This window comes from Macrobrachium nipponense, chromosome 33 (genome assembly GCF_015104395.2).
Source record: "Macrobrachium nipponense isolate FS-2020 chromosome 33, ASM1510439v2, whole genome shotgun sequence".
NCBI classification, from domain to species: domain Eukaryota; kingdom Metazoa; phylum Arthropoda; class Malacostraca; order Decapoda; family Palaemonidae; genus Macrobrachium; species Macrobrachium nipponense.
The window spans coordinates 70,496,387-70,509,950 of record NC_087219.1 but is presented as its reverse complement, the minus strand read 5'-3'; the positions used below and the strand labels follow the sequence as shown (position 1 = coordinate 70,509,950).

At 41.6% G+C, this 13,564-nt stretch overlaps 1 protein-coding gene across 1 annotated transcript; it reads left to right on the top strand.

Annotated features, from left to right (window-relative positions):
- The first annotated feature begins 9,625 nt into the window (after positions 1-9,625).
- LOC135202906 (uncharacterized) lies at positions 9,626-9,973 on the top strand. Its single transcript, XM_064232358.1, has one exon. The coding sequence runs from the start codon at positions 9,626-9,628 to the stop codon at positions 9,971-9,973; it is 348 nt and encodes a 115-aa protein (XP_064088428.1).
- The last annotated feature ends 3,591 nt before the right edge of the window (positions 9,974-13,564 follow it).

Sequence of the window (13,564 nt, the reverse complement as noted above, 5' to 3'; positions counted from 1 at the left end):
TCCCCTTTCCAGTATTCACTACTGGCTCTTTATGTTACACCATTTACCATGCATTTCTCACCGATACCAATACCTAGATTAAAGTTTGCCATTATTATTATAAAACCTACATTTAAATATATAGTTTGCCATTATTATTATAAAACCTACATTTAAATATATTCCATTATACAGTTTTACAGACATTACAATTTACACCTCCCTTCCAGTTTCCTTACTATTATGCAGTTATGTATGGTTACTTTTTACATTTTACAACACTTCCACACCCATCAGAGTTAGGTTTATATGTCATTTTACCTACTGGGGGCCAAATCCCCTCCCCCGGTTAGGCAACATACCCTACTAGGTTTAGTTTGTTATATGTTGGTTTACCTACTAGTTTTACTTCCTTGAAGGGGGTTACCCGGTTAGGCTAGGTTGGTTAGTTTCTTCAAGGGTGGATACTGGGAGGGGGGGGGGGGGTGGTGGTGGGTTGGTTAGGTTACATTTCCTACTTGGTTACCTACTAGGGTAGGTTTGGTTAGGTTACATTCCTTACTAGGTTAGATTAGGCCTTTAAGGGGGGGTAGGGGGGGGCGAAGCCCCCCTGGTCAGGCAATATTCCCTACTAGGTTAGGTTTAGGTTACATTCCCTACTAGGTTAGGTTAGGTTACCCCGGTCAGGCAATATTTCCCAACTAGGTTAGGTTACGTTCCTTACTAGGTTAGGTTAGGCCCTTTAAGGGGGGTGAAAGCCCCCCTGATCAGGCAATATTCCCTACTAGGTTAGGTTAGGTTAGGTTACATTCCTTACTAGGTTAGGTTAGGCCTTTAAGGGGGGGTGGGGGTCAAGACGGGGGGGCGAAGCCCCCTGTCAGGCAATATTCCCTACTAGGATTAGGTGGTTAGGTTACATTCCTTAACTAGGTTAGGTTAGGCCTAGTATTTCCCTAATAGGTTAGGTTAGGTTTACATTCCTTACTAGGTTATGGTTTAGGCCTGTTTAAGGGGGGGTACGGGGGGTGAAGCCCCCCGGTGGGCAGGCAAATGTTCCCCTACTAGGTTAGGTTAGGTTAGGTTGGTTTAGGTTTACATTCCTTAAACTAGGTTAGGTTAGGCCCTAGGTATTTCCCTCCCTACTAGGCTTAGGTTAGGTTACGTTTCCTTTACCTAGGTTTGAATGGTTAGGCCTTTAAGGGGGGGGTGTTAACCGGGGGGGTCGAAAGCCCCACCACTGGTCAGAAAATTGTTCCCTACTACTGGTTAGGTTTTGGTTAGGTTAACATTCCTTAACTAGGTTTATGGTTAGGCCTTTAAGGTTTAAGGGGGGGTACGGGGGGGCTTTGGGGGGCCTTTGCCCCCCGGTCAGGGAATATTTCCCTACTAGGTTAAGTTCCCTACTAGGTTAGGTTGGTTGGACAGGAGGTTGGTTTAGGTACGTTCTTACTAGGTTAGGTTAGGCCTTTAAGGGGGGTTACTTCGCCCCCCCGGTCAGGCAATATTCCCTACTAGGTTAGGTTAGGTTGGTTACGTTACATTCCTTACTAGGTAAGGTTAGGTCTTGAAGGGGGGGTTATCGATCAGGCAAAATCCCTACTAGGTTAGGTTAGGTTACATTCCTTACTAGGTTAGGTTAGGACTTTAAGGGGGGGTATGGGGTGCCAAGCCCCCCACTTAGGCAACAACCCTTCTAGGTTATGTTTCATTCCTTACTACGTTAGGTTAGGCCTTTCAGGGGGCGAAGCCCCCCGGTCAGGCAGCATTCCCTTCTAGGTTAAGTTCCCTACTAGGTTAGGTTATGTTAGGTTGGTTTGGTTCTTTAAGGGGGGTTACAGCAGGTCCAACCCCACCCCTGGTCAGGCAACATCCCCTACAAGTTTAATTAGTTTTGTTATATGCTAACCTATGTTTAACTTGGTATTTTGTATTTATTAAAACAACTATAGGCCCTATTACACATTTACCACCCAGGACTTAAATCCAACCCCCTCCTGGGCCCGTTATATATGTATTTGTATTAATTCATATTTTGAACCCATCCCACATTTACATTTAGTTCCTTAACTACCCATTTACTTTTATTACCCTTAACATTGCCAACTTATTTTGTTAAGTGCTTGTTCATTTACCTCATCCCCACTGCCTCAACCAATAGCATCAAAGCATTTTTACTACTCCACCCCACCTCTCCCACCCTGTTTTCTACGGTCTGGCCTCCTGCCACCTCCTAACTGTAGAACTCCAACACTGTTGAATCTGCCGCCATGACATCCACTGCTGCATCAACTTCACGCTCGCCCCAGCCCCTCACCAGGAACTCTTTGCCAACTTCATGTAACAATTGTTACATGAGTTACAAAGATTTCTCTGCCTTTTACTCAGGTAATTATGATCGACTAATCAGTTTTTGCCAGGACCACGGCCTCCTGAGAAAGCAGGTCTTTTGCCCCCATTCAGTTACAAAGATTTTTCTGCCTATTACTCTGGTAATTATGAACGGCTGGTCTGTTTATGCCAGGACCACGGCCTCCTGAGGCAGCAGGTCTTTTGCCCCCATTGTGGGAATGAGTGCCTCCTAGATCTGCAAAAGAAGTGCTTTAGGTAAATACCTTACGAATAGTTTGTTGGATTCTACATGTAACCGTGATATGACCTGGCCCTAGATTAATGGTAATATTATATTACACCTATACCATTTATGACCTACTCCATATTTTCATGTTTATAATTGGTATTTTTCCCTCCACGTTTACCTTTAGGTGTGACCGGTCTTATCGACCGCATAGTAAGAAAGCGAAGAAACGCTGTTCTTACTACTTTTCCTTGTTTAAGGGCACTTGGTTCTCTGGGTCCCACCTTGATGTTGAGACAGTTCTGTTCTTCGCATACCTGTATGTGAGTGATTTTTTTTCTTACAAGGTTGCGAGAACAGAACTTGGACTGTCGGACTCAACAATTAATGATTGGGCCAGCTTCTCCCGGGAAGTAAGTATTTGCTTATCCCCTCACCATTTTCCATTCCTACCCCCTCCTTCTCATTCTCTCCCCCCCACTCCCTCTCTCTCATACACAACCTGCCTTGTATTATGAAATTTACCCTACTTAATTACCTCCCCTAACACTGACTTTTATTTCAGGTCATAGTTAATTGGTGCTTCCAACAGAAGAAGCAAATAGGTGGGCCCGGCACAATTGTTGAAATCGATGAGGCGAAGTTTGGGAGAAGAAAATACAACGTAGGTCGCCTCATCGAAGGCCAGTGGGTATTCGGTGGTATCTGCAGGCAGACTCGGGAGTTTTTCGTTGTTCCCGTACCGACAGGACAAGTGGGACTCTGCTTGCAGTTATCAAAGAATACATTGTGCCAGGTACCACTATTATTTCTGACTGTTGGAGGGCTTATGACTGCCTGCGAGATGAAGGTTATGTCCATTTGACAGTCAACCACTCGATGAACTTTGTGGACCCAGAAACCGGTGCCCATACTAATACTATCGAGAGGAGGTGGAGGGAACTCCGGCAGTCGACTCCAAGATACGGGAGGAGAATGTATAACTTCGTTGGGTACTTGGCTGTTGCTTATTTCAAGCTGCATTTTGAGGAACCCAAGACCCGCCTCCACGCATTCTTAAAGGCAGCTGCTGCTTTGTACCCTCCACCCCTTTAAGGTAAGGTCCAAACATTATTCTAATATAATTAGGAGCACCTACTGATTCGCGGGCCCACTCGACCGCCGACCGAAATCGGCGGAAGAACACCAAAGCCAATATGGCGGCGATACCAAAACAACAACAAACTAAGTAAGGAGCGACTAAATATCGGCGACCATCGATTTGTGTGCTGTCAGTAAGGCCGTAGCGGAACGGCGCTTCGCGCCTTATCCGCAAATTTAAAGATTCTTGGCAAGCACGGCATGTACGGCAAGAGGTAATGTTGCGCTGCGCGTGCTACCCACAGGGTTTACAGTAAGGCTACTTACCGTGGCAGATAGATTTGGGTGTCGCATCGCTTACGCCGACGTCCTTTCGTCACTACAGAGCGATCACACCCAAAGGTGTTCCTGTTGTAGTCGATCCGACAAATAGCTCCACAACACTCGCAGTTTTTTTGGCTGAAGAATTAAATTATGTCTCTGAGCATATTCAATCACAACTTCTTAACCACCACCACTAGACAAATAATGATAAAATTCACCGTAACCCACATTGCACTGCAAACAATCGGTAGGAAATCGAAGGTCTCTGTCAAAATTAATGCCAGAAGGGCCAGCCACTACCTCTGCCATAGCTACAGGAAGACAAAATGCCGGTTTTTGCTTCATTTTTCGAGTATTCAGTCAAACAAGGATACCAGTGGACACTGGACAGCTAACTTTATTACTCCGCTGAAATGCTAGTGAAACTTAGTTTTCGACTAAAGTCGTTCGTAATTGGTTATGAAACCCATGACGTCATAACGATGTCACACCTCTCAGCCAATAATGAGTAACTGGAACTGCTTTTGTTTCCGTAAGAAAGTAAGTTAGAGGGCTCATTAAAAGTAAACATTACCGTAGAGGAAACACCTCTCCCGACTTAGGAAAAATTCGAGGTAAAAACTTTTCAAGCTCATTTAATTCCACCCCGTTCAATCTCTCATATAATGACTATACTTTTTATATTGCTTTTCACATGCTCTTTCCATGTAGGTGATTATTTTATTTTAATATCCAGTGCGGATTGCTTCTGAAGAATTACCAAGGCAGCTGCTGCTTTGTACCCTCCACCCCTTTAAGGTAAGGTCCAAACATTATTCTTAATTATTATTTTTTAGGAAAGTGAGTGTTAGGCTTTCGCCGAAAGTTGCATCAAGGTACGTTACTATTCAGTGGGGTGCTGCTAAGACAACTCGTACCTTCCACCTTACCCCGCCCACCCCCTTAGTGAACATATGGCTCCGTGGTGGTTGGGGAATTTAAACGTGGCGGCTGTGTTTACATTTCCTTCACTGTAACGAATACTTGGTACCTTCCTATAGGACCGTTCTTTGGTGACTTAGACTATGGCAATTGACATTTTCTAAGTTATTTTAGTTGCTTTACAAGGGTTGTAAGGAATATTTTTTTCGTTTGGTTGGAACTAAACTTTAATATACCTTTGAGTTTGGTGCGGCTATTATGTAACTTTCAAAGGTCAATTACTGCTTAGTTACAGCCGGCCGAATGGATATTACTTTTAAATCTTATACAGTAACTAAAATAACATAGGAATCAGTCAATTGCCATAGTCTAAGCCACCGCGGATTGCTTCTGTAGAAATACCAAAATATGACCCAAGAACTTCATATTCTTACCAGTTCTTAGCTTTTGTTTAGGAAGGAAACCGTCCTGTCACTAGTCAGTAGTCACTTACACTGAGCCATCTACTGTCAGGGAAGGAATTGCTTTGGCCAATCAGACGCCTCCACTATACACGACCTGTCTATCGCCCTCTCTCATTGGCTCAAAACTTCGATTTTTGGCAAAGCGTCTTTCTAAACGACCTCCTATTGGCTGGTGGAATGAGACCCAATTTTCACGAAGTATTTCTATGGGGACCGTTCTCCTTTGATGTCTAACTTATATACATAAATAGTTTATGAAAGTGTAAGCACATACATGAAAAATAAAATGTCAGTTAATAAATAGATTATTGCTAAAAAGGAAGATAGAGCAACAAGGAAAGAGATAAAAAGCTAATTGGAAAATCCCAAACCATATATACATAAATATTTTATGAACGTGTAAGCACATACATGAAAAATAAAAATGTCAGTTAATAAATAGAGTTAACAAGAAAGATAGAACAATAAGGAAAGAGATAAAAAACTAATTAGAAAATTCCAAATCCCAAATATACAAAATGTCCATAAATGTATATTTAAATTTATTTGGGCTTTTATTTGTCTCTATATGTCATTGCTCATGTACATAAATGTATACACATACGTATACCATCCCAGCTTCTTAGAGTATGGGGCCATCATGGGATTATAACCAGAAAACAAAAAAAAGTATTTGAAAGGAGACTCGATGTCTGCCCGAATTTTACTTCGGATTTGGTTGTTGTTATGAAAAATTGTCTCTAGTGTTTCCTTGTAGGGAAAGTGAGTTCTTCAAAACTACGGAGGATTCTACAGGACTTCCAATTCCTGAAAGGTATCACCTTCATTGGCAATGGGAGACAAAGTATTATACTTTTTGTCTACTGTCGGTGGACATTTAGTATGAATCCACACACACACACACACACACACAACACAAACATATGTTACACCAAACACAATATGTTACACCCCCGGAGAGGACGTGACATGTATAACTTACCTCTTCGAGGTACCCTGGTAACGATGACACTAGCAGCAGGCACTGGGTGACCTATTCTCTCTCTCTCTCTCTCTGACGTAACTCACAAACCAAAACTGCCTAGGTGGCTATATCAGATCCATAATCTTAAAAACTATATAGACCATATTCTCAAAGAAAAAAATTATTAACTTTGTTCTCACGGAACAAAATGATTAACTCAATAAGTCAAAATCTGAAACTTTGGTTTCTAAACACAACCCAAAGAAAACTCCAAACAATGCACCATTATAATATAATTAAAAACAGGAAACCCAAATAACCCTGACTATCGGACAAACTCCGTCCACCCCTTTCTCTACAATAACTAATCATCGATCATAATATAGGTAATAAAAAAAATAAAAAAATCATTGGTATCTCTCGCTTTTCTATCATTTTCATAGGACAGCAATCCTGCATTTTCCTATTCTCTCCATAGTGCAACAAAATCAAACTATGCACTTGCAAGTTAATGAATTACATTCACAATTGTGTTCATATTATATTCTCAGTACTCATTTCACATACATACACTCAAACAATTAGCCAAATCGATAGCATAAGAGATTTCATCATATATTACTGATACGACAGTTCATTTAAAAGGCACAGAAACCAAAATATTCAATAAACATTTGAATATTTGTGCACGCAAACCTCTATATTGGCAGAGGCAAAGGCTTGGAACCAATGAAAACTTAACCTGCCCTAGGGGTTCTCCAGACCGTACTCGAGAGCCCACAGCTACAGGATATAAGGAGAAGGACTCGCCACTGGAATTCCCTACGGGTTGCTCTTGAGCAAGAGCCCGTGCTGGCATAAAGCCAGCTTAATTTTAAGTGAGTGACTATTTTCACTGTGCGGTGATATTACACTCAACGTTATTTTCACCGTACAGATAAGAGCTTCGTTTATGGAATCATTCGTATGACACTCTCTCTCTCTCTTTCTCTCGGCATCTCTTTCTCTCCCTCTCTCTCTTGTAAGTCTAACTCTAAATGTCAGTTTCTCTCTCTCTCTCTCTCTCTCTCTCTCTCTCTCTCTCTCTCTCTCTCTCTCTCTCTCTCTCGTAAGTCTAACTCTAAATGTCAGTTTCTCTCTCTCTCTCTCTCTCATTCTCGCTACGGATAACAGAAGTTTTGTTCATCACTGGCGATAACAAACAGCTAGTAGTTAAACTAGTTTCAGGATTTCTGCAGGATCATGTTTTGTAAACAGTAAAGACGACATACAGGCCGAAACATCTGTCTTCAGGGATATTTTCTCCTCTGATACATTCAGTTCTCCTGCGACTTCAGTTGGGTTATTTTGTGATTATATTTCTTCTTCCACCAAAACAGTATGGAGAGTGGCACTTCTGTGGAAGTCGAAAACACCTGGTTACATGCATCAGCAGAACTACAGGAACATCAAGCCAGTTCATCTGCTGCCCACGGACAAGACGACATACAGGCAGACACAACATCTGTCTTCAGGGACATTTTCTCCTCTGAAACGTTCAGCTCATTTGATGAATTAGACTACCTTTTCAAGAAATAGCAGAATCAGACAGGGTCCTTGTTTCGAGTGAAGTCTTCTAGCTCCGTTATCAGTGAAAATAAGCGTCGTCAGCATCAAATTCCATCTGAACTGAAGTACGGCTCTGTTTCATTCGTGTGTGTACACTATGGAGGTGCGAGCCGGAAAGGACTAGGCATAAGACCTCCCTTGTGGCTGTAATGTGTTATAGTGGCGCTAACCACAAGATAAAACAAGCTAGTTATTACAAAGACATATCTGCAGCATAATCATGAAGTCAGTGTAGCTTTACAACCCTTCTATAGCCAGAAACGCAGACTGACAAGTTCGGAGAGGGGGACGTAGAGGATGTTGTGAAACTTAACCCAGACAAACAATTAAAATCCTTTCTTCATGGTAAATACAACAAATCAGTAACCATGCAAGATGTACGAAATTTGAAGCGAAAGGTGTAAAGTGGGCATGGAATGTCAGTTATTGGTAAGTTGACAGAAATAGTGGATGAAATTGTGAATGCAGGAAAAGGAAAGATAGATATGTCACTGGATGAAAGTAGGGCCATCCAAATGATTGCATTTGCTACTAATGAAATGATAAGCATGTAAGTCGTGGCAGGGCTGTTTTTTATGCAATTGTAAGAAGTGAAACAGCAGACATGATGCTGGAGATAATGTCATAGTTTTGTAGGATGATGGAAAATATTAACCACACAAAGACAGATATGACTGACAAAGACCAGAACGAAATTCAAGAAGTCCGTGCCTTACTGCCGAAAGTAGACGTATTACTTTGCAAGTTTCATGTATTGCAATACTTCAAGAAAAAGGTGTCTGAACTTGTGCTTCCTGTTCCTAAAAAGAATGAAATCTTTGGTACTCTGAAATAACTTGTGTATGCCCATAATGAAATCTCCTTTCAGTCAAAATTGTCTGTGTTAGAAGAAGATGATTCAAGTATGTTTCAATCGTATGTGCAAATTGGGTAAACTGTAAAGAAATGTGGGCCACATACCTCAGTTCTACAAAATTAACATTTGGAAATGACACTAATAATCACATTGAAGCAGAAAACGGCAAACTAAAGCACTTCCCAACCTCAACTACATCGATGTCTGAATGCATTCGTAAAATTATGCTTCATAATTCCATCTTAAATGATGAACGAGCCTATAAGCAGTTTTTGCAGACATGTACATCTGTTGACTATAGAGTACATGATGTTCTAATGAACAAAATATGCAGACAGTTCACGGAACATGCAGTTAAACTAACGATGAAATACCATAAGCTATCTAAGCCCTTAGATTCTTTTTCCATCACATTGGATTCGCCTGGCCTCTTTGTTGTGAATGTAGGGTCTACTGACCACAAAGTGACGAGAAATGGTGAAACAGGTGCTGAATTCAGTTGTTCCTGCACTTGTTATTGCCAACATTTCTTGCCATTTAATCACATTATTGCTGTTGTAAGACAAGAGAACATTGATTTTTCTACTATCAACAGGCATTCACGATGGCGGACAGAGAATACTATGATTCCTACAGTGGCATTAGAATCCGAGACCTCCATTACACATATTACACGGCCCAAATGTCCAATGACCCCTGCCCAAAAATTCCGAGTGTCAAGAAACAATGCAGCGACTCACAGCAGTGCTCACTAATAGTGGAACTGAATTGTACAAAGCACGACTTGACATGCTGAAACGTATTCTTACTTGCTGGGAACAGGGTCGTGAATACCAAAATGATGATAGTCACAGATGCCAAGCACATCAACTTCACCAACGTCACAAACGCCATCTTCACCGTCACAAACACCAGCTTCACCAACGTCACAAACACCAACTTCACCAACGTCACAAACACCAACTTCACCAACGTCACATACACTAGCTTCAACAGTCACAACAGCAGACTCCCAAGGATTACAACTATTGAATGCTCATCTTCCTAAGGTAAAAATGAGAGGTCGCCCCAAAGAGTCAAGGGTATTAGGACGATTTAATAATTCAAAAGTTGCTAAGGTTGGAGTCAAACGGAAAGCAAACCACGTGTCCACCAAGAGAAGCAAGAGAACGGAAATCTGTAACGAGTCAAATGATGTATAATGTTATGTGGAATATATGTATTTTTATAATATACCTTTCATTTGTGTGAAATAAATTTTTTACTCAAATTCCTTTTAACATCCTAAACTGCAGTATCTATTAATTCTTATAGATTCTCTGTGAAAATAAAAACAATATTATTACCGATCGGTGATAACAACACCAGTGTTCTTATCACTGTGCGGTGATTATAATGTAATCAGTAGTATCACTGTACGGTGATAATACATACAGCCTAATCTTAAACAACAACAACACTGGAATTCAGTCCCTCAGCAGTCATTGCTGGAAAATGTCATGTAGATCTGGACGAAATGTCGCGTTGAGTGTGTGTGTGTGAGAGAGAGAGAGAGAGAATTGTATAAGTAATAATAAACACCAAAATGACTCGACCGAATTTTACCATGCCCTTTGGTGCATTGTTCGCCAGTCTAAGCAACAGAGAGAAAGCTGTCATCAGAAAAATAGAGAAGACTCTCTACAAGATTATAGTGCTGAAGCAGCAACCATTTATAACAAAACTACTTTTATTATTATTATTATTATTATTTTTTTTTTTTTTTGCTCTATCACAGTCCTCCAATTCGACTGGGTGGTATTTATAGTGTGGGGTTCCGGGTTGCATCCTGCCTCCTTAGGAGTCCATCACTTTTCTTACTGTGTGTGCCGTTTCTAGGATCACACTCTTCTGCATGAGTCCTGGAGCTACTTCAGCGTCTAGTTTTTCTAGATTCCTTTTCAGGGATCTTGGGATCGTGCCTATTATTAATTATTATTATTATTATTGTTTTTTTTTTTTTTTTTTTTTTTTTTTGCTCTATCACAGTCCTCCAATTCGACTGGGTGGTATTTATAGTGTGGGGTTCTGGGTTGCATCCTGCCTCCTTAGGAGTCCATCACTTTTCTTACTATGTGTGCCGTTTCTAGGATCACACTCTTCTGCATGAGTCCTGGAAGTACTTCAGCCTCTAGTTTTTCTAGATTCCTTTTCAGGGATCTTGGGATCGTGCCTAGTGCTCCTATGATTATGGGTACGATTTCCACTGGCATATCCCATATCCTTCTTATTTCTATTTTCAGATCTTGATACTTATCCATTTTTTCCCTCTCTTTCTCTTCAACTCTGGTGTCCCATGGTATTGCGACATCAATGAGTGATACTTTATTCTTGACTTTGTCAATCAACGTCACGTCTGGTCTGTTTGCACGTATCACCCTATCCGTTCTGATACCATAGTCCCAGAGGATCTTTGCCTGATCGTTTTCTATCACTCCTTCAGGTTGGTGCTCGTACCACTTATTACTGCAAGGTAGCTGATGTTTCTTGCACAGGCTCCAGTGGAGGGCTTTTGCCACTGAATCATGCCTCTTTTTGTACTGGTTCTGTGCAAGTGCCGGGCATTCACTTGCTATGTGGTTTATGGTTTCATTTTTCGTATTGCACTTCCTACATATGGGAGAGATGTTATTTCCATCTATCGTACTTTGAACATATCTGGTTCTTAGGGCCTGATCTTGTGCCGCTGTTATCATTCCTTCAGTTTCCTTCTTTAGCTCTCCCCTCTGTAGCCATTGCCAATTGTCATCGTTGGCTAGTTCTTTAGTCTGTCTCATGTATTGTCCGTGCATTGGTTTGTTGTGCCAGTCCTCTGTTCTTTCTGTCTTTTCTCCTGTCTCTGTATATTTTGGGTCTTCGTCTACTTTTATTAGTCCTTCTTCCCATGCACTCTTTAGCCACTCGTCTTCACTGGTTTTCAGATATTGCCCCAGTGCTCTGTTTTCGATGTTGACGCAGTCCTCTATACTTAGTAGTCCTCTCCCTCCTTCCTTTCGTGTTATGTATAGTCTGTCAGTATTTGCTCTTGGGTGTAGTGCTTTGTGTATTGTCATTTGTTTCCTGGTTTTCTGATCTATGCTGCGGAGTTCTGCCTTCGCCCATTCCACTATTCCTGCGCTGTATCTGATTACTGGCACTGCCCATGTGTTTATGGCTTTTATCATATTTCCGGCGTTGAGTTTTGACTTGAGTATCGCCTTGAGTCTCTGCATATATTCTTTCCTGATCGTGTCCTTCATCTCTTGGTGTTTTATATCTCCTCCTTCCATTATTCCCAGGTATTTGTATCCTGTCTCATCTATGTGTTTGATGTTGCTCCCATCTGGTAGCTTTATCCCTTCAGTTCTCGTTACTTTGCCCTTTTGTGTGTTGACTAAGGCGCATTTTTCTATTCCAAACTCCATCCTGATGTCCCCAGATACAATCCTTACAGTCTGGATTAGGGTATCTATTTCCTTGATGCTCTTACCATACAGCTTGATGTCGTCCATGAACATCAGATGGTTGATTTTGTTGCCTCTTTTCTTGAGTTGGTACCCGGCATCCATCTTCTGTAGTACTTTTGTCATGGGAATCATGGCTGCTACGAAGAGTAGTGGGGACAGTGAGTCGCCCTGGAAGATCCCTCTCCTGATATTAACCTCTGCTAGTCTTATTCCAGAGCTTGTAAGTATTGTATTCCAGTTGCGCATTGTATTTTTGAGGAAGCTGATGTTATTTTCCTCTGCCCCATATATTTTCAGGCATTCTGTTAGCCATGTGTGTGGTATCATGTCGAAGGCTTTCTTATAGTCTATCCATGCCATGCTTAGGTTGGTTTTCCTTCTCCTACTGTTCTTCATTACCATTTTGTCTATCAGGAGCTGGTCTTTTGTGCCCCTACACTTCCTTCTGCAGCCTTTCTGTTGGTGGGGGATGGTGTTTGTCTCCTCTAGGTAGTTGTATAGCCTTTCACTGATGATACCTGTTAGTAACTTCCACATTATTGGTAGGCAGGTGATAGGCCTGTAGTTACTGGCTATATTTCCCTTACTCTTGTCTTTTTGTACTAAGGATGTTCTTCCTGTGGTCATCCATTTGGGTGCTTGGTGATTTGAGATACAATGCTGGAGTTGTTCTGCTATTCGTGGGTGTAGGGCCTTGAAGTTTTTGATCCAGTATCCATGGACTTCATCGGGACCTGGGGCTTTCCAGTTTGGCATTTTCTTTAGTTGGTGTCTGACTGTGTCTGTCGTGATGTCTGTGAATCTTTGTTTTATTCTCCCTGTTTCTTCTTCCTTGACTTCCTGGAGCCATGTTGCATGTTTGTTGTGTGATACTGGATTGCTCCATATGTTTTCCCAGAGTCTCTTACTTGGTTCGGCTTCAGGAATTTCTGGGTGGTTGTCTTCCCCTCTTAGTTGGCTGTATAGTCTTTTCTGGTTGGTTCCGAATAGTTTGTTCTGTTGGTATCCCTTATTCCTGTTCATGTACCGTTGGTTCTTGTGTGCTTTGGCCTTAAGCCTCTGTTTTACATCTTCTATTGTGTTGTTTAGTCCCCTCTCTTGTACTTTGTATTTCTCGTTGAGTTCCTCCCTTGTTTTCTTGCTTCTTAGCCTTTTTTCTGCCATCTCTTTCAGTTTACTCAAGTCAGATCTCATCACCATGATTTGCTTTTCCAGGCAGCCTTTTTCCAAGGAGGTTGCTGTTTTGGTTTCTGTTGGGTTGGTTGTGACGGTGGTGTTGGTGTTCGAATCCCCATCAGTTCTGCTACT